The 20,864-nt window shown below is 42.1% G+C and overlaps 1 protein-coding gene across 1 annotated transcript in view; it reads left to right on the forward strand.

The window, feature by feature from the left end:
* Positions 1-998: 998 nt before the first annotated feature.
* CNNM4 (cyclin and CBS domain divalent metal cation transport mediator 4) overlaps positions 999-20,864 on the forward strand; it is a 54,380-nt gene continuing 34,514 nt past the window's right edge. Inside the window, exon 1 of the mRNA XM_044659608.1 lies at positions 999-2,397. Coding sequence (XP_044515543.1) covers positions 999-2,397 — 1,399 coding nt within the window. The remainder of the gene's footprint in view (positions 2,398-20,864) is intronic.

Genomic DNA, 20,864 nt, shown 5'->3' on the forward strand with positions numbered 1-20,864 from the left:
TGAATACCCTAGAATTTAAGGGGACTGGGAACGGCTTCCTGTAAAAGGTGAGATTTTAGTTGGAACTTGAAGGAAGCCAGTGAATCGAGGAGGAAGGGAGGGAAAGAGTTCCATCACCATCCCTGCCTGAGTTGGGAAAAGAGTAGCTAGTTCCAGAAACAGAAAGGAGATCAAGAGACAATGGATTGAAAATATATCGTGGGGAAAAGGTATGAAGTTTGACAGCTGGAAGGGGGGGGGGAGCACCAGGGACAGGTTATGAAGACTTTGAACACAAAACATACGATTTTATATTTGATCCTGGAGGTACCTGGGAGTCACTAGAGGGCTGGGAAAGCTGTGTATGACACAAGTCAGAACCTGTGTTTTAGGAAGATCATTTTAACAGTCCAGTGGAGGATGGACTCTACAGGGGAGAGAGGTGGAAGACCAGGATTGTAATGGTCCAGGGTTAGATTAGATGACTTCTAAGGTCCCTTTCAGTTCTAGGGTTCTATGATCTTGGGATGATTCTATGGAGCAAATTAAAAGGAAAGGACAAGGTGCCAACCTGGCCCTGGTTCAAATCTTAACCTTGTCTCTCCTTGTGTGACCTTGGGCACTTCTCTCCAGGCCTCCCTCCCTTTCTTTAAAGGTATAATGATGACCTTTAATGCCCTTTTCACCTCTTCAAATATCTTGTGATCCACCTTAAAGTCCAGACCCCCTTAAGCCAGGGCAATAGGTGCCGGCATCTTCGAAGGGAGGGAGGAGGAAGAAAAGTTTCAAGGGGGCGGCACTTCGCAAATGAGGTGGGCGTGGCTCCAGGAGGAAGGGGCGTGGGAGTGAGTGTGTCTCTGTGGCCCTGGGGGTGGGGCGGGCCGGGCCGCCGGTGTGACGTCAGGCCCGCGGCCCGGGCAGTTGGCTCGGCGGCAGCGGAGCAGTAGGTGCCTTGGCGCTGAGCTGGGCCGCGCGGCGGGGGGCTAGGGACACTGGGGCGCGGCGGCGGCAGGAGCAACATGGCGCCGGGCAGCGGGGGTGGGGGTCTGGGCCCGGGCCCGGCGGGAGGACTGGCCCGTGGGCGCCTCCTCTTGGCGGCGCTGGGGCTGCTGCTGCTGCTGTGGTTCCCGGGCACTTGGGGCGAGCTCCAGCCTAAGATCTTGGGCATGAGGCTGATGAAATGCAACAAGACGTGCGGGTTCAACGACGATGGCATCCTCGTAGTTTCCGAGGGCAGCGAGGTGTACCTGAGGCTGTATGGCCTCAACCTGGACCGCCTCTACAATGGCTTCCTCACTTTCACTGAACTGGAGAGCTTGCAGGAGGTCCAACAAGCCGCCTTCTGCAACGGGATCACTAGAGACCTGACAGTCCACAATTTGGTCAACCTGAGCAGAGACAACTCCAACGGGATGCTGGTGGTGGAAACCAAGTACCTAAGAAGGAGCGAGAAGTCTAGGCTTTATGGTCTGTGCACCTGGACTGAGGGACACTGGCACAGGTGGCCGGGGAAGGACTCCTTGCTTTTCCTTACGGAGGAGGACCACAAGTTCCTGCCCACGTGGCTGCATATTTTAGTTGTCTTGGGGCTGCTGACACTGTCTGGCATCTTCTCCGGCCTCAATCTCGGTCTCATGGCCTTGGATCCCATGGAGCTAAGGATCATACAAAATTGTGGGAAAGAGAAAGAGAAAAGGTATGCCGGAAAGATTGAGCCTATTCGAAGGAAGGGGAACTACCTTCTCTGTTCTCTGCTCCTGGGCAACGTGCTGGTCAACACTTCCCTCACTATCCTTCTAGATAACCTATTGGGATCTGGCTTGATTGCTGTCATTTCCTCTACTATTGGCATTGTTATCTTTGGTGAGATTTTACCCCAGGCGTTATGTTCCCGTCATGGCCTGGCAGTGGGGGCCAGCACAATCAAACTCACTAAATTATTTATGCTACTCACCTTCCCCTTAAGTTATCCCATCAGCAAGATTTTGGATAAAGTTCTTGGTCAGGAGATTGGTACCATCTACAACAGAGAAAAGCTGATAGAGATGCTGAGATTGACAGAACCTTATAATGATCTGGTAAAGGAGGAACTCAATATGATCCAAGGTGCTCTGGAACTAAGGACCAAAACAGTGGAGGATATCATGACCCAGCTCCAGGACTGTTTCATGATCAGAAACGACGCCATTCTGGACTTTAACACTATGACAGAGATTATGGAAAGTGGGTATACACGCATCCCAGTGTTTGAAGAAGAGCATTCCAATATTGTAGATATCCTCTATGTCAAGGACCTGGCCTTTGTGGACCCAGATGACTGCACCCCTCTGAAAACCATCACCCGCTTCTATAACCATCCTGTTCACTTTGTCTTTTATGACACCAAACTGGACTCCATGCTAGAGGAGTTCAAGAAGGGTAAGGCCTAGGGGTCTATTGTCTGCAGAAACTTGGTTATGCTTGCTGTGGCAAATGTTTGTGTGTAGCCTGTGCTTTCTTCTCCATCACCTCCTTTACTCTGAGAGACTGCCTAGAGGGGGACAGAAGCATTGAGGAGAATCTATCTCTTGTTTCATTGCTTTATTTAGGTAGTAGGAAGGGAGGAGTTCTAAATCACACTTTGAGGGTTTTGAAAATTCAATGGAATGCAGGCAGATTATTCAATATTTGGAATAGTAGAGTCATAGCTTCTTAGGCCAAAGACATCAGCCTCTTCATTGGTCTTTTAGGCATATTTAATGGGCCTTCTTCTCTTGCTCTGTACTTTTCCGCCTCATCAGTTCTTGGCCACCTCTCAAGAGGCTGACTAGAAAGGCAGGAGAATTTTACTCACTAGTCCCAAGCCTAATGCACACACATTTACTTCCTTCCAACAAAGGAACTTTCATCTTGTCTCAGTCACTCTGTAAAGAAGTCACTTACAAAATAAAACATATCCTAGGAACTAGGAGGCTGAAAGAGAAGGAAACAGGCCTTTTTTTTTTTTTTTTTTTTTTTTTGAGGAGATGAAAATATAGTTTTCACCTGAATAGGCAGGCGTTTTCTGAGACTTTTTGCAAGTCTTAGTTGTCAGTCTTCCCAAGTCTTATTTTTGATGGGTAGGGACATCTCTTTTTGAACTCTTCCCCTTTCTAGCCAAGGTCACTGTAGATAGATTGAATTTTACCCATTATCCTTGGAATGACTTCTGAACCTTAGTATGGGACTGGGAGGTACCCAGCAGGACCCAGTAAGTTATTTCTGGAACATGGAGTGGAGTCAAATTGGGGAACTGACTGGATCACTAATGTCCTGCTAAAAGGGGGACTATAGCAGGAGCTGAAGATGACAGGATAATGCAATTGGATGTTAGGAGCTGGAGCTGCAGTGGTGGGTAGTTCTCAAGGCTGTTTTGTTACATTTTGGAGGGGTGGACATTCTTTCCCACACCCCCAATCCCCCCAAACTGTGATTTCTTATAGATTTGACACTAAACTCATTATTTTTGCCTGAGCTCAGTCAGTCAATAAGCTTTTATTAAGTGATCACTGTTTATCAAGCCCTCTTTAAGGTATGGGGATTGAAAGATAGACCAAACTAGTCTAGTCCCTTGCCCTCAAGGAGCTTACATTCTAAAGGAGGAGGCCACAAGTAAATAACAATGTAGTCATGCATTGAACTAGCATTAAGAATGCCAAGGTGGGACTTTAACTGAGGCTTGGAAGAAAACCAGGAGGTGGAGATAGGGAGGGGCATGGGGGACAGCCAGGGAAAAGGCATGGAGTGGGGAGGGAGATGGAGTGGTTTGTTTGTTTTTTTTCCAGGAACAGCAAGGAGACCAGTAACACTGGATCTTAGAATACGTGGAAGAGATGAAAGTGTAAGAAGACTAGAAAGGTAGGAAAGGGGCCAGGTTATGAACAGCTTTAAAAGCCGGGATGCATCGGGGGGACTTTTGAACCCTCCTAAGTCTTCCAAACTCCAAGGATGTTCTTTTATGTAGTTAGTCAGATTAACTCCACAGATTGGGATAGAGGTACAGTGGAAAGGGCATTGGATTTGGATAAGAGGACCTGAGTTCAAATCCTGGTTCTGCCACTAACTGACTTGGCAAACCATTTAATTTCTATAAATTTCTCTAAAATGAAAGGATTGGATTAGATTAGGGGTGAGCAAGCTTTTTTTGTTTGGCCTGTAAGCCATTCTTAGGTTTTTACATTTTGAATTAAAGTGTAATTGCCTTTAAAAATGTAAAAACTTTTCATTTCATGTGCCAAGGGCTAGACTTGGCTCTTGGACTATAGTTTGCCAACCCCTGGACTAGAAGATCTATGTGAACCTATCATTTGCAATCTATAATCCCATGATAGGTTTTGCAATATTAAAAGTAAGAAACAAAGGAGAAATTGGCCAGGACCTACCCACTATAGATGGGACATTGTCTTCCTGGAGAACTTCTCACTGTGAAGTAGAAACCAGAGTGTGAAATTCATCAGAAAGAAACCAGCACATTCTCTGGTTCCTTCAGGTCATCTAATAGCCTGAGGGGAAGGTCTTTTAGGAAGATACAAGCTTGATAACTAGGTCTTGCTCAGGTCCACAAGTTTATAATAGGATTTAGAACTAGAAAGGAACTTTGACCTAGAACAGTTTTATATAGGTGAAAGAACCTAGCAACCAGAGAAGATTAGTGACTGGTGTCCCATAGGTAGTTGGTAACCAGGATTGGAACCAGGTCTTCTGTTGTCCATTGTTATTGCAGTTACCATCACCAATCAATAAGTACTAAGTTACTTTTTTGTGATAATAATCCCCCTCCCCTAACCCTAGACCCAACCAAATGTCATATTAGGCTAATGACCTTAAAGATTTTGTGATGGTGTGTAGATTTCTTGCCTTTTCCACTGATATGACTTTATTTTTTTATTTTATTGATATAGGGAACTCTTAGTAAAGGAAATCCTTCTATAGAGGCAGATCAGGTCTTCCTCTGGACCATATAATCTTAAAATAATTGCCTGTTTGTTTCAGAGGAGTAAAAGTTTAAGCCCAAGTTTCCTTTACACTGATGCCAGTGCTCTAATCCACTATGTCCTACAGCCTCTCAGGATTTGACTTTGTTGAAAATATTTCCCAGAAAGGATCTAGAATGTTTCCTTCTCCCATGCCTATCCCTAATTACCTTTAGAACCTCCTGGGTCCAACTAGAGTTAATTGACAAAACACCCTGTTCTCCTCCTTACATTCTAGATTCTATGCCCCTAGATTTAGAGGAGCTGAATATGGACACTTAACTCAAGCCCAGTTTGATTAGTGAGAAAAATATCAAAAAGCTGAAGGAAAATCCAGTAAAGTTTCCTGCCATGGTCTCCCTCCCTCCTTCCCACCCCCCCACCCCCGAAGTAAAATAACCTCAATAGCTAAAAAGACAAAAATGAGCCAAATTCAGGCTTTCTATAGTGCTGTCTTTTCCCTATCCTGGATTCTTACCCCCTCTTTCCCTAGGATCTATAGTAGTTCTAGGCACAGCTTTGAAGGGAGATAGTAGCATCATATCATAGTACCTAGAATCACAGTCACAGAGCTAGAGCAGAACTAGAAAAGAGATCTTAGAGGTTATCTAGTGTAACCCCCTGGTCTTACAAATGAAGAAACTGGAGGTCCAAACTGGTGAAGTGGCTTACCTAAGGTCACATATATAGTGAGTGATACTTACTGGTAGTAAGTGAATCCTGATTTAAACCCAAGTTCTCTTACTTCAGCTCCAGCCTCCTTTCCACTGTACTCTGCAGTAGAAAAGCCAACTCCATCCCCAGGAAAACATGATGCTGTCATGTACATAGGGGAGACAATCTGCACCATCACTTTAGGAACTTTTCTAGCCCTCTAGAAGTCTTTCAATCCAGGGAGGATGTTCAGGGAGGTAAAACATCCATGTTTTTCATTGGCATCCAAAATAAGGGATAGGAACTATGTAGAGCATAATGGCCCTAAGAAGGAAAGATACAAGGGACAGTATTGGGGAATAGAGAAGAGGAGAGGATGTGGCCACAGGGAAAGGCTGTAACATCAGTTTGGAAACCTCTCCAGGTATTCTAGAAATTTAATGAGCTGAAGATTATAGAAGATTTTTCATGTAATTGCCAGGGGTTAAAAATACCTAGCCAGGCTGTGAGACAAGAAGAGGTATTATTTGGAAGAAATATGTAGTAATATTTAGGAAAATAAACATTTAAAATTAAATATACATTTAGGGCTAGGGATTGAACAGTAGGATTTAGAGACTTCTTTCTTTGCTCCTTGGATTTGCCCTCTTTATGTCTTTGTTTCTCTTAGCTGGGTTCAAAGAAGCCTCAACAAACAGAAATTTTAAAAGGCTTTACCAATTAGTAATTAAGGGGACAAAGTGTGGCTTTGGAGAATGCAGTGTGAATTTTTAACGTCCTAGAAACTGTTTTGAACAGGCTAGAAGAGCCTCCATTTTTATTCTTCAGTCATTCAACAAATATTTATGTGCCTGGCACTGTACTAGATGCTAGGAATACAAAGACAAAAATGAAGCATTCCCTTCTCTTATGATCTATTGTGGGAAACAGTAGGTACACATAAATATATGAAATAAATGCATATTCATGGGGGAGGCCCTAGAAGCTGGGAGGAATAAGAAGAGCCCTTGAGTAGGAGTTGGCACTTAGACTTGAATTTTTTTTTTTTTTAAATAAAAATCCTTACCTTCCATCTTGGAGTCAATACTGTGTATTGGCTCCAAGGAAGAAGAGTGATAAGGGCTAGGCTATGGGGGTTAAGTGACTTGCCCAGGGTCACACAGCTGGGAGGTGTCTGAGGTAAGATTTGAACCTAGGACCTTCCATCTCTAGGCCTGGCTCTCAATCTCCTGAGCTACCCAGCTGCCCATCCTAACCCCCCCCCCCAATTCAGCTGTAATCCCCACCCCACCCCCAAATCCATTGCTTCCCTAGTGATTTCAGCATGGAATACAATGCTCTCCCTGCCATTCAAACTCATCATGTACAAAGCCCTCTACGCTGTGGAGTCTACAGTTTTCTTACACCTTACTCCCTGCCATGTAGTCTTCTTTCCTGTGACACTGTCCTGGCTCTTCCTCCTCACCTCCACCTACTGCTTTCCTTTCAATCCCAACTAAAATTCCATTTTTAATTCTAGTGCCTTCTTTTTCCCATTTATCCTGAATATAGCTTGTTGGTTTGTATTTGTTTACTTGTTGTCCCTCCCCATTAGATCATGAGCTCCATGAGGGCAGAGGTATCTTTTGCCTCTCTGTAATCTTCAGCATTTAGAGTGCCTCAAACATAGTAGGTGCTTAATAAATATTGATTGACTGACACATTACTAACAGGGCAAGGTGCTGCCTCTTAGGAGCTTAAAATAATTGGGGGAAAGAGGACTGAGCTAGTCAGTCTTTCTGGAGCCTGGCTGAGTACTGCAGTCACCACTTTCTGGGATTGGAAGATTTGCCTGAAGTATCACATTTCAGAACTAAGATTAGGAAGACTTAACTGCTACTGCCCAAATTGTTGAGGGATGGGGTGGGGTTCTGCCTCAGACAATGCCCTGTCTGGTCTCAGGCCCTGAGGGCACTTCAGTGGTATGAACCTCTCCACCCTGCAAAAATTGAAGTCTGAGGCTCTAGAGTCCACATTTCAGCTTTTATCACAAGTCTGCTGTCCCTCTCTTCCCTGACACTAAGCCCATCTTTGATCATCTTATCTGTCTCCACCCACCCATCTAGTCCAGTGCTGGGTAGAAACTTAGTGTCCTCTGCCCAGCTGTGCCATTGACTCACAATGTGACCTTGGACTTGTCTGCTTCTCAGCCTCCCTTTCTATAAAAAGTCAGAGTAAGTCAAATGGAAAGAAACCACTTATGAGTATTATAATTACATACTCTTATCTCTTCATTGGGGAGTTTCACTTCACTTTCCCAATTGCTTTGGATCTTGTCTCCTGACTTCTTCTTTCTACTGGCTAACTTTTTCTATAGAGATATTTTAGCCAGACCTATACCAGAACTGTCATACAATCCCTTAACATTCTTCAGTGGTCTGTGATTTGATTTGACCTCCAGGAGAAGTTTCTTTGATGCAGATTTATCTGAGAAGGTGATAAGACCTACCCTCTCCTGGGTAATTCTCCTGGATCACAGGGCAGAGGCTATAGCTCTGGGCAGCCAACATGTATTCAGCAAGTGTCCCCTTTTTTAGCTTCATGCCTGTGGGACAGAAGTACCCTTGGGGGGGAGGGAGAGGAGGTTAGGGGGCAGACAGGCAAGTGGTGATATATAGAAGCTGACTGCAGCCTCCCTTGATCACTGGGAATCAGGGGCAGAGTTTATCAGCTTGTCCAGGGCAAGGAAGAACAGTGAGTAGATCTGTGAATCTTTCATTTACATTTCTGTCCCAAGCTATTATTTAAGTAAAAGATTTTTGTCCTAGGTTATAGACCTTTAGCCACTGAATTTTAAAATATATATTTGCAAGGCTATTTCAATTTCGCGAGTTGTGCTTTTACATCAAGAAGCTAAGCTTAAATTTTTTTCAGGTAATAATATTTCTGATCAAGGCAAAAGACTTTATATAATTACTTAAAAATTAGAAAGTATAAAGGGCCAGCTGGTGGCTCAGGAGATTGAGAGCCAGGCCTGGAGAAAGAAAGTCCTGGATTCAAATCTGTGATCTCAAACACTTTCTAGCTGTGAGACCCAGGGCAAATTCCATAACCCCAGTTGCCTAGCCCTTACCCCTCTTCTGCCTTGGAACCAACATGCAGTATTGATTCTAAGACAGAAGGTAATGGTTTAAAAAGAAAAAGAAAAGTGTGCTCTCAGGCATTATACATTGGAAACAATGCTGAATTTGAAGTCAGAGAATCTGGAATGAAATCTCAGCTTTGCCACTTATTATTACCTGTGGGATCTTTGCCTCAGTTTCCTCAAGGAAGAAGTTGGATTTGGAGGTTCTTCAGGTTCTTTCCAGCTTGGTTCTAGGAAACAATTTTTCTAATCCTTTTCTAGGAACATTAGTTCTGTGTGTGTTATATTTCTCACAAGTAGTACCAGAAGAGAGACTTCAATTCAGCTTGTCTGACTGCTGGTCTAACACTTCCTGCAGTACTGTAGTGCCTCTCACATTCGAAGATGATCCTGTAGCTGACATCAGGATGTGAAGCTGCAGAAGGCAGCTGAGGAGTCAGTAAGACCTGACCAAGTTCAGGCTCTATCCTAGCTATGGAGATCTTCCTGCTCCCTGGCAACCCTACAACACGTTTTGAGCTAGGGTAGCTGAACTGTATTTGGTGGAAGGAGTTTCTACATGGAGATATATATACTAGAAACGAGGAGGAGGAATAATTTCATCAAGTGGCGTTTCTTTCTGTGGCACTGTTGCTGAGAGAGACAGCTAGGTGAGTGCAGTGGACAGCATGGATTCTGGAGTCAGAAAGACCCGAGTTCAAATCCAGCCTCAGACATTTACTAGCAGTAGGACCTGGGCAAGTCACTTCACCTCTACTTCAATTTCCTCAAGTATAAAATGGGAACAATAATAGCACCTACTTCACTGGGTAGTTTTTGAAAGTCAAGTGAGATCTTATCTATGTAGTGCTTAGCTTAGCTGTAGTAAATATAGAAATACTCACTATTATTAATTATCATATGAAGTTGCTTTGGTACTCCTAAGGATAGAAGCTGTAGAAAAATTTTTTGTATGCCCTATACTAGTACTCTGCCGGGTTTAAGATTGGACACTTTTATCTGAAGCACCACACTTAGAGGCTCACCCAGAAAATCTTCTTGGTGCTCTGGAGTCAGTGTCCTAGTTTAAATTCTGCCTCTGATTCTTAATTTACCATTTGGACATTAGACAAGTTACTTTAACTTCCTTGGGTCTCAGTTTCTTCATTTGTAAAATGAAAGGGTCATACCAGATGACCCCCAACAGTGTATCTTTTAACTATGACCCAGTAACCATGAAAATTCAAATTTTCCATTATGATATTTAATACATCTGGCTTTTTAACAAAATCAAAATACTCCTTTTCCATCCTTTTTACTATAGCAGCTTGCTTGTATATAACAGGAGGAATACAGACCCAGGCTGCCTTGTACCTACTTCTTGAGTCACTGGAAAGAGTAAGGTCCTTTTTTTTTTTTTTTTAAACCCTTACCTTCTGTTTTAGAACAGATACAAAATTTCAGTTCTAAGGCATAAGAGAGGTAAGGGCTAGGCAGCTGGGTTTAAGTGATTTGCCCACAGTCACAGAGTAGGAAATGTCTGAGGCCGCGTTTGAACCCAGAACCCCTTTGGACTTGATGCTTGGCAACTCTAGCCACTGTACCGCCTAGCTGCCCAGAGTAAGGTGCTGTTTAAGGGCTAATGCTTTCTTCCCTTCACATGCTATAAAGCAGTGGTTCTCAAAGTGCCTTCAGAAGAATGATGGTGGTCCCAGATTTAGAGGATCTACCAGATTGAAACTATTTTCATAATAAAATCAAGCTATTTTAATTTCTTATAATTTCCTCTCTGCTAGGCACTGTGCTAAGTGCTGGAAATAGAGAGACAATAATAATGATAATGTCTGTCCCCAAGGAGCTTATTATCTAATGAGAGACAACATGCATATCCATACAAGTTAAGTAGGAAATAAATGACAGAAGGAAGCTACTAGAATTAAGGGGAGTTGGGAAAGGCTTCCTGTAGAAGGTTGGATTTTAGTTGGGACTTTAAAGGAATCCAGGGAAATGTAAAGTTGGAAGATCTTGTACCCTGAAACTACATTACCCATAATTCCGTTTCACCTTGCTTATGTGTGCGTGAATTTTCGGGGTCTGTATTTAATTTGGGTTTGCGTGGTCATGTGCTTCTTCTTGGCATGGGAATGGTGTGGTGAGTTGTGCTGGGGAGGACAGCAGCTTGTGGCCACATGGGGTGAGTAGGGACTGTTTCCCCACGTTTCTCTAGCTTTCTAATTTTATATTAATAAATCCTTATAAATATCATACTTTGGAGGCATTGAATATTAATTTTAAAATCTACAGTCAGCAGGTGGATTTGAGGTAGAACATTCCAGGTACCAGGGGACGGACTAGAAAAAATCCCTGGAGCTAAGAGATGTCTTTGGCTTTTTTTGTGAAAGCAGCCAGAAGACCAGTATCACTGGATTAAAGGGGATGTGTTGGGGAGTAAAGTATAAGAAACCTAGAAGGGTGGGAAGAGACTAGGTTATGGAAGGCTTTGAATGGCAAATGAAGCATTTTGTATTTGATCCTGGGAGTGATGGAGGGCCACTGAAGTTTATTGAGTTGGAATGACAAGGTTAGATCTGTGCTTTAAGAAAGTCACTTTCGGGGCAGCTGGGTAGCTCAGTGGAGTGAGAGTCAGGTCTAGAGACAGGAGGTCCTAGTTTCAAACCCGGCCTCAGCCACTTCCCAGCTGTGTGACCCTGGGCAAGTCACTTGACCCCCATTGCCCACTCTTACCACTCTTCCACCTATGAGACAATACACCGAAGTACAAGGGTTAAAAAAAAAAAAAAAGAGAAAGTCACTTTGATGGCTGAATGGCAGATCAAACCTTCAATTCATACTAGGGTTATGGCTTCTTCAGGAACTTTCGTTGTTAGGGGTAGCGCCTCCAACATAACACACATTGGATGTTTTCTCCTGGCTAAGCCAGATTATATGAACATCAAGAGGGAGAATATGGAGCTGAAAAAGGAGAGTACCAACAAATTAGAAAATAGGAAATTTCAATAACAATACTTATTAAGTGCTTACATGGCATAGTTGACAGGAGAATTCACAGCCAGGAAGACCTAGGCTCACATCCTTCCTCTTAATACAGACTTTGATCTAGTTCCATAGCCTTCCAAGGCTCTATGGAACTCTTCTAAAACTAGGAAACAGAAGATGCTCTTTATGGGTAAAGGGAATCTCTGCTCAGAGGCTCCCAGCGAAATCCCAGGTCTAGTGGCTATACTTATGTGTAAGGCCCTGTACCAAGCACATTAGATTCTGCTGATATGACATGTATAGAAGTAAACACAAGATATTTTGAGAAGGGAGAGAATACTTACAACCATCAGAAAAATCACCGAATGTTTCAAGGTGATCTCTTTTGAACTGAACCTTAAAGGGAGATAAAGACTTAGGATTCCAGTTGAAGAGGAAGAGTACATCCCAAGTATGGGAGAAATGGTTATGTAAATAGTCAGAGACAAGAAGTAGAATCTCAAATTCTGGGGTTCATCTGGTCATTCAGCTAAACTGGAATGAATAATGTAGACTAAGAAGAATACAGCATTAGAACATTTTTGAATGGCCTTCAAAGCCAGACTGAGGGCAATGGGATGCTACTGAAGATTCTTTTTGAGGAGAGGAGTGTTTTAGCCATGTTCATTGGGCACCTGGAAGATGAATGAGAGGGGAAACCTCATTAGGAGGCTTTTGGAAGAGGCTTCCAGCCAAAGGTGATAAAGAGTGGCTTTATATAGGAATATATAGGAATAAGGAAGGAAGCCCTATGACATACTATGGTATGGAGCTAAATGAACAGGACTTGGCAGGGAGATAGGAGAGAGGAAAGGGCCTGTGGAAAGACCAGTTGAACCTCATGATTTGTTTGCTTTAGGGGGAAGGTGCTGGCCTTTGAGGAGCAGTAGTGCTAGCTGGCAGATATCTACTTGGCTTCCTCTCAGATCCCCCCTACCCATGAGCCGAGGCCTGTGTTGGAGAACCTATGGCACTGGTGCTGGAGGGGACTGTTCTCCTCTCCCTCCATGGGTGCCTGAGAACATTTCTCACATGACCCACCCCTCTGCCTAGCAGCCCAATGGGAGCACTTCCTCCCCTGTCTAGGGCAAGACATGGGACTCACATGGGTGGAAAGGTGCAATTTTGGTCCCTAAAATGTTTGCCATCACTTTGCTGATTCTCCTTCAGGAGCTTTTGAAATCTAGTCTTCTCATTTCTTTTGGGGGCTTTCTAGACTTTTCCTTAGCAGAACTAGGAAGCATCAGATACCTTGCAAAGATGATTATAACAATAATAATAATAATAATAACTCAACTTTATGGAGCATCTTAAGGTTTATGTTGTTCTTTATATCCATTTATTTCATTTACACGTCATCACAGCTATGTGAGGTGAGGACTTCAAGTAGTATTATGATCCTCATTTTAAGAATGAGGCACCTGAGTCAGCCAGCAGGTGTTGGATGCAGGATTTAAGCCAGGCCCCTCCTGATTTCAGGTCCAGCACACTTTCCATTACACTACACTATCTCTCAGGATCTGAGGTTTGTGACATTATTTGCTTACCAGGAAGGCCAATGTTTTCATCATATATAACTTGGTTGGCAAAATTCAGGTGGGGAAGAAATGAATAGCTAGAGCTACAAACTGTTTTTTCCCTCTCACTATTATTATTATTTTATTTATTTATTTATTTATTTATTTTTAGCCCTTGTACTTCAGTGTATTGTCTCATAGGTGGAAGAGTGGTAAGGGTGGGCAATGGGGGTCAAGTGACTTGCCCAGGGTCACACAGCTGGGAAGTGGCTGAGGCTAGGTTTGAACGTAGGACCTCCTGTCTCTAGGTCTGACTCTCACTCCACTGAGCTACCCAGCTGCCCCCCTCACTATTATTTTTTTTTAAGGAGAGAGGGAATCTTTACTCATCATTATTTTTAGCCTATACTTATATTTGTAAAATTCTTCAAGTTGGTCTCATAAAACTTGATAGGTGCCTAAGTTTTTCCTTTCTTCAAGACCCAAATGTGCCATAACATCCTATTTGCAAAATATTTTGTGGTTAGAGCACTCCCAATTTTAAAGAGACTCTGCTTTAGTAATCAGCATGACCTAATTGGTAGAGCATTGGGCCAGTCACATTTAAATACATCATGGATACTCTGATCCTGGTAGATTAATTTTACATTGGTTCTTCAGATTCCTTTGCTGAAAAATATACTTTTTCCCAGTTGTAGGGAGTATAGGTGGCTGTAGAATTCTGTTCACCTGTCCCTCAGATAGGTGTTCTATAACTTTTGTGCTTTATCACTAAGAGCTCTAGCCTATTGTAACTAAAAAATGAGACTAAAAAGTTTACAGCCAGATATACTATTTTGCTAGAGATTCATTCAGTCTTATGAGGGGTCTCGTAGGTTCAGGAGTCTTTCTGTTTACAATTAGACCATGACGGAGGCAGGCAGGTTACTTGTCAAACTGGTTTCACAATCTGGAAAAGTCTTTGGCCAGTCTTTGGCCAGTTTTGAGCCTGCTGAAGACATTGTCCAGGGTTTTGGAGACTGCTAGGGCCTTAAGCATAGTCCAAGAAAGAAGATGGTGAGTGGAATAGAAAGTTCTAAGAGCCTTTTACTTCTTTTGTTTAATGGCAGACTAACACAGATAGCCATCTCAATCCATTCATCCCAATCCATCCTTGACTCTTCTGCAGAACCTTGAGGAAAATTCTAAAAGAATATTTGAGACTGGGATTGAGATTTCTTTACAGATCAGACTTGTTATTTCATTAGCATAGGGGACTCTCAGTGAGAAAATTCGCCCTACCAGTGTAGATTCACAACTGGTAGAATTTGTAATATCCAAAAATTGCCACTGAAAGGCAATGTGATTTTACCTGAGTCATTCAGTATAATATGTCAGGCAGAACTTGAACCCAAGTCCCGCTGGCTTTAGGACTGACTGTTGATCCATTTATCTATTCTGCCCCTTGTATTTTGTTAAGATACAAAATCATGAAATACTGAGAGATTAGATGAATTTTGTACCATATAAGGCAAGACTGGTAATTAATGTTAGTACTTCCTTTTTCTTGGTAGCCTTCTTCCTTACCTTTTTTTTTTTCCCCCCTCTCTCTCTCTTTAAATCCATCCCTCTCATCAGGCTTTTGTTACAAATGAGCAACTCTGTATTGACAACAGAACAACCTGTTGGCTCTGGACAAAAAAAAAAAAAAAAAGATGTGTCCAACTTGATCTCAAAACCTTTCACCAGAAGATTGTTTAAAGCAGTAATTAGCTGATTTTGTCCTGAAATGCCCGATGGCTTGTTGTTTGTAACCTCCACTAGAACAAGGAAAGACCTAGACTGAATTTCCTTGCCATTAAGAAGGGTGGGATGGTAATACCATCTTTCTTTTATTTTAGTGGTGACCAGTTTCTCCCTGGTATTCTGAGTGAAGTTAAATTGAGACTTAGAATTAGGAAGGTACCAGTGTTTGAATAAAGCCTCAGATACCTGAGACCTGTGTGACTTTGCAAATCTCTGAGCCTCAGTTTCCCCATCTTTAAAACAGGACTGCTACTTTTACCAGCTATCTCACCTCCAGCCATGCCAGTGGAATATGACCTCTGTAGGTCTAGGGGTTGACTCTGAGTTTGCAGAATTTAGTGAGACCCCCTAGAATGGATGCAAGGTGATTATGGTGTTTGGCCACAGTGGCACCTGAAGACCATCTGCTAAGTCTTAGGGAGGCTCTTCTCTGGGATACAGAGGAAGGATCAGTATTGAACTGATAAAAGAGTAGTGCCGAGGAAAGCATTTTAGAAAATGCAAGTGGGAGCTCTTTCATACCCTTAGTTACTTGATCAGGGGAGCGCTATGGACTTGACATCTGGAAGTCAGCAAAGCACAGGATGGGAAAGTCTGGTTTGCTTTCTGGTATCATTGGCAGGCTTTTCTGCTGGTTGTACAATTTTGCCTTGTAACTACTTGTTGCCTAATAGCCACAAACGACAGCTTGGAAAATATGTAGTCAAGTTCCATAGGTCACTGATCTGCTACATTTATGATATGAACTGGTTTCCCCTGCACAATGTGGTAGCAGGCTTCTGAAGGGCGGGGGTCCCTATATTAATGCTAGACTTGGTGCAGGTACCCAATCAGTCTCCAAACCAGCCTCCCACCAGGGCAGCAGAGATTACAGGCCAGGCATCAAAGGCAATTCTTTTTTGTCTTAGAGTAGATACTAAGTAACCTAAGGCAGAAGAGTGATAAGGGCTAGGCAGCTGGGGTTAAGTGACTTCTGCAGGGTCACATAGCTAGTGTCTGAGGTCAAATTTGAAGGTCCTTTTAAGCCCAGATTTGGAAAGCGATCTATTATTTTTAATCTATTAAATTATAAAGCAATCACAATCTTCACTAGTAGAAAAAAAATCCTCACTAATGAAATCATAATTCCTTAAAGTATAATTTTTTTTCTTTCTGCAGCTGTCAATTTTCTGTCAGTACGCTTATAGCACCTAATAACTCCAGATCTTTTTTATAGACACCAGTCTCTTCCAGTCCTTGTTCAATTGATATTTGAAATTAAACGCCAAGGACATTTATGCCTACGAAATTTCATCGCACTAGGATCATAAACAATCATGGATTCATTGATCACAGTCCAATCTATTACCATGAGTCTTGCTTCTGTCATTCATTATCTTAGCTACCTCTGAAAATTTAACTTTGCCTTCTATATCACCCTACAAATCAACGACAAAGTCAGATTGGCCCAGTAAATAGTCCCTTCACTTCTTGCATGGGCACAATAAGGAGACCCAGGCTTTTAAAAAAAAAGTTGCTTTTGCTGCCAGGTTGGTAAATTGCAAAGTTAGCCAGGCTAGTCCTTGGGCCAGCAGATGGTCAGTTATCATGAGGCTCTGCCAGGGCCTAGGGCTTGGCTGCTGACCTAGCTGTCAGGAACCCAGTGACACCTTCCTTGCATGATGAGTCAGGCCTCATTGAAGAATGTCAGTGGAGGAACAATGTTGTATAACAACAATAAAGATGGGGTAAGAGGCAATACAGTCATAAAAAGGGCGAATGCTGGGCTAGGTTACATTATATTGTATTAGAATACTGTGTTCAGTTCTGGGCACCACCCTAGAGATCTGGTTAAAGTGTGTTCAGAGTAAGGCAGCTAGGAATGGTGAGGGACAGGAAATCATGTATGTATATATATATATATATATATATATACATGGCTTCCTTACTAACTTACTAAGCATATATATATGCTTAGTAAGTTTTAAAAGGGCCTTTAGAGTTCATGTGGTCCAACCTTTCCCCTTCCCATTCTATAAAAAGTTAAATGATTTTTCCAAAGGCCATTCAAGTTGTAAATAGTACAGCCTATGCTGAAATCCTAAGAATTTCCAATTGAGCCTTTCCAGATAGCTCCCAACTCAGTGTTGGGGAAATTTACCTTAAGTTTTTGTAGATCAATATATCTAGATAGTTTTTTTTTTTAAACTTTCCCTTCCATCTTAGAATCAATACTGTGTATTGGTTCCAAGGCAGAAGAGAGGTAAGGGCTAAGCAAGGGAGGTTAAGTGACTTGCCCAGGGTTACACAGCTAGGAAGTGTCTGAGGTCAGATTTGAACCCAGGACCCTCCCATCTTTGGGCCTGGCTCTCAATCCACTGAACAACCCAGCTGCCCCCATCTAGATAGTTTATCCATCCTTGTCCTTTTATTCTATTACATTCTATTCTCTATCAAGTTTATTCATATACATGTCTTAATTCCCCAGAAGAAAGTTTTTTAAAGTCAGGGATTGTCTCACTTTTGTATTTGTATCCCCAGTGCCCGAGCCCAGTCCCTTGCATATATAGTAGGCACAATATCTTTATTAAATGGAATCCACTTAATATACATATTTGTGTCATGAAGAATGAATGATAGCAACCCTGAAATATTTCATACCAAGGAAGAATGCTAGAGGAAGGAACCTAGAGTTCATCTTCCCAACATAAGAAAACTCAGACATGGAAGTGTGGAGCCCAACCCTATATTGAAGTACAATTGTTCTATATAGCTTTAGCCTGCAAAACTAGATGTTTCATTGAGGCCAACTTTATCTCATTAAAAGGAAAGGCCTCTAATGTTCTTAAGTATTGTGAGATTGGATTGATGACCTCCAGGGATGTTTCCAACTCTTAGATTGTGAGAAAAGACTAAAGATGTCAAAAGATTAAAATAGAAAGAAGAGCCCAAACCCAAGTGAAAAATGGGGACTGAACTTTATTGGGGTAGCCACAAAAAGCTAATAGTAGTACTGGCTATATTGACTATTAAGTGTAATATTACAAACTCAGTTTGTGACGAGTTTGTGATCTGATCAATAAGTGATATCTAAGCCTGTGGCTATGTTCTCTAGAGACCTGTTTGCCTTGCTTTGGAGGTGACAGTCCCCTTTCTCCTTTTGAGGGAAATGTTTTAAGGCAGTAGAAAGAACATAGCAAGACAATAGCATCTTGTTCACTTTCTCCAAACTGTATATTTTGATATTTGATGGATCTCATTGAACATTTTCTTTGACAGAGGAGAAAGAGTGCTGGATTTTGAATGAGAGAATCTAGATTGGAATCCTAGCCTTTGTGTGAACTTCATGAAAGCTAACCCATTTTTCTGGTCTTTGGTTTCCTCATCAGTAAAAAAAATAGAGGGGTTGTACTAAATGGGCTTTAAAGTCTCTTCCAGATTTAAATTGATTATATTTTGATCTTCCCTCTATGGGTACTCTCTCCAGTGATACAGCTTGCCGTTCTTCAGGTCTGTTGGGGTTTGTGCTATTTATTATTCTATCTCCTTGTAAAATATTTCCTTGTAAATTCACCACCAGGAGTCCATCCTACTGCTGGGGATCTTTCTGGAGAAGTTTTGACAGTATTTGGTACCTGTGGTTATACTGGCAATCCACAGATTTTCCCTCCCTCTCTCTACATGACTCTTCATTCAGTTTCTCTTGCATAAAATAACAAAAGTTCTTTTTATTTGGGACATAAATAGTACCTTTTTACTCCTGTCAGACTGGCAGCCACTTTACCAGCTAACTCCTACTTTCTGATTTTGTTCCTATCCCAAATTGCAAAGGGAACCAAAAAGAGACTGCTTGTAGCAATATCCATTTTACAGTTGAGGAAGCTAACCAGAATTAAATTTAATTCAAGTGTTAGAAATTGCAAACTTCAAACTATTATAAATTAGCAGGGAGGTGGCTTTATCCATCACCAACAAAATAGTTGAGTGTCTACTCTTCTCATGTTTAGTATATGTGCTTTAGGAGGCCCCATTCTTGTTAGAAACCAGTGGAGGTTTAGGGCTGTAGTTGGGAATTCTACAGGCATTGCTTCTTTGGAGCACTCCACTGAATTTTCCTTTCCTGTTTTCCTAGCAGATAGCTGGGAGTTGAACCACATGTGGACAGAAGACAGGCAGAGGCCTCAGAGGCCTGGGCCATAATAGCTGAGCAATGGGTAGGCCCAACCATTTGAACACACTTTAGTTTTCTCACTCTTGATTTCAGAATGACTGGTTTCTTGTTTCCTTGGGAGGGTAGGGACAGGGAGAGGGAAAAGAGCTAGAGGGAAAGGGGTGTGACTCTGTCTTGCATCAGTCCTGGGAATGGTTTGAAGCTTGGTGTAAACAAACTCTGGATCCTAAGGGTTTCCTCCAGAGGAGTTAGTCTGGTTTTCCTGTCCCCTAAGGGTTTATTTACTGGTTACAAGAAAAAATGAAAGAAGGTCAGACTGGCTTCTGGAGAGCCCCAGGCAACTGGCTAGATTTCAATTAAAATATTTTCCCATTGTACATAGTATAATCCTTGCCCTTCATCAAACCACTTTCCCTTATAATCGGACTGCCTCTCTGAGGGATTGCCTTTTAGGTTAAAGATCTTTTTGAGAGGAACTCCCCAAGCCCCAGCATCAGTCTAAGTTTCCTTTGAGAGACTAAGCTTTAAAATCAGGCCATGCTCCCATATCTGTGTTATTATCCCCAAATAGACCAGAGCTTTATGACCTTGTATTTTTTTTCCTTTTTTTAACTGTGCTATGCATTTTATTTTATTTTTATTTTTATTTTGTTTTCCTCGGAACTTGAAAAATTTTATTTAATTAATTGATTTAGAATATTTTTCCATGGTTACATGATTCATGTTCTTTCCCTCTCCTCCTCCTCTCCCCTTCCCTCCCCCCGCCCAGCAGCCAAAGAGTAATTCCACTGGGTTTTACATATGTCATGATCAAAACCTATTTCCATATTATAAATATTTGCATTGAGGTGATTGCTTAGAATGTTTTTCTTCGGTGTTTCTACTCCCACAGTTCTTACTCTGGGTGTGGATTGCTGACTTTCTCATAGGTCCCTCAGAATTGTCCTGGATCATTGCATTGCTGTTAGTACAGAAGTCCATTACATTTGATTGTACCATAGTGTATCGGTCTCTGTGTACAATGTTCTGGTTCTGCTCCTTTCACTCTGCATCAATTCTTGGAGGTCACATGGAATTCCTCCAGTTCATTATTCCTTTGAGCACAATAGTATTCCATAACCAACAGATACCACAATTTGTTCAGCCATTCCCCAATTGAAAGGCATCAGCTCATTTTCCAATTTTTTGCCACTACAAAGAGCGCGGCTATAAATATTTTTGTACAAGTATTTTTCCTTATTATCTCTTTGGAGTGGTCTTGTATTTCTTAAGATTTACATTAATGGAAAATGTTTATGGTGTACCCAAATCTCTTCCTTATTCAGGGCTTGAGCTTTGCTGTCTAAAGCAATTTTTTCCCCTAAAGTCTTTCATACGTATAGTCACTATGCAGCCCTTCAGAAAAAGAAAATTTATTCTATAGGAGGAGTATCCATTGTCTGACCCTGCAGCTAATTGTTGGGTTAGGAAATGTGGTCCATTTTGTTCTTCAGATTCCTTATCCAGGATTCTGGTTGGGAAAAAAGGAACGCCCCTCTTCATCCCCCCATATTGATAGCCTCAGCATGTGGACCTGACCCTGTCTAGATTTTGCCTTTGGCTTGATTTCCTTTGGTATTAATTACCATTTGTGGCACCTCCCTTTGTGC

The sequence above is a fragment of the Gracilinanus agilis genome, chromosome 2, assembly GCF_016433145.1.
Source record: "Gracilinanus agilis isolate LMUSP501 chromosome 2, AgileGrace, whole genome shotgun sequence".
NCBI classification, from domain to species: Eukaryota; Metazoa; Chordata; class Mammalia; order Didelphimorphia; family Didelphidae; genus Gracilinanus; species Gracilinanus agilis.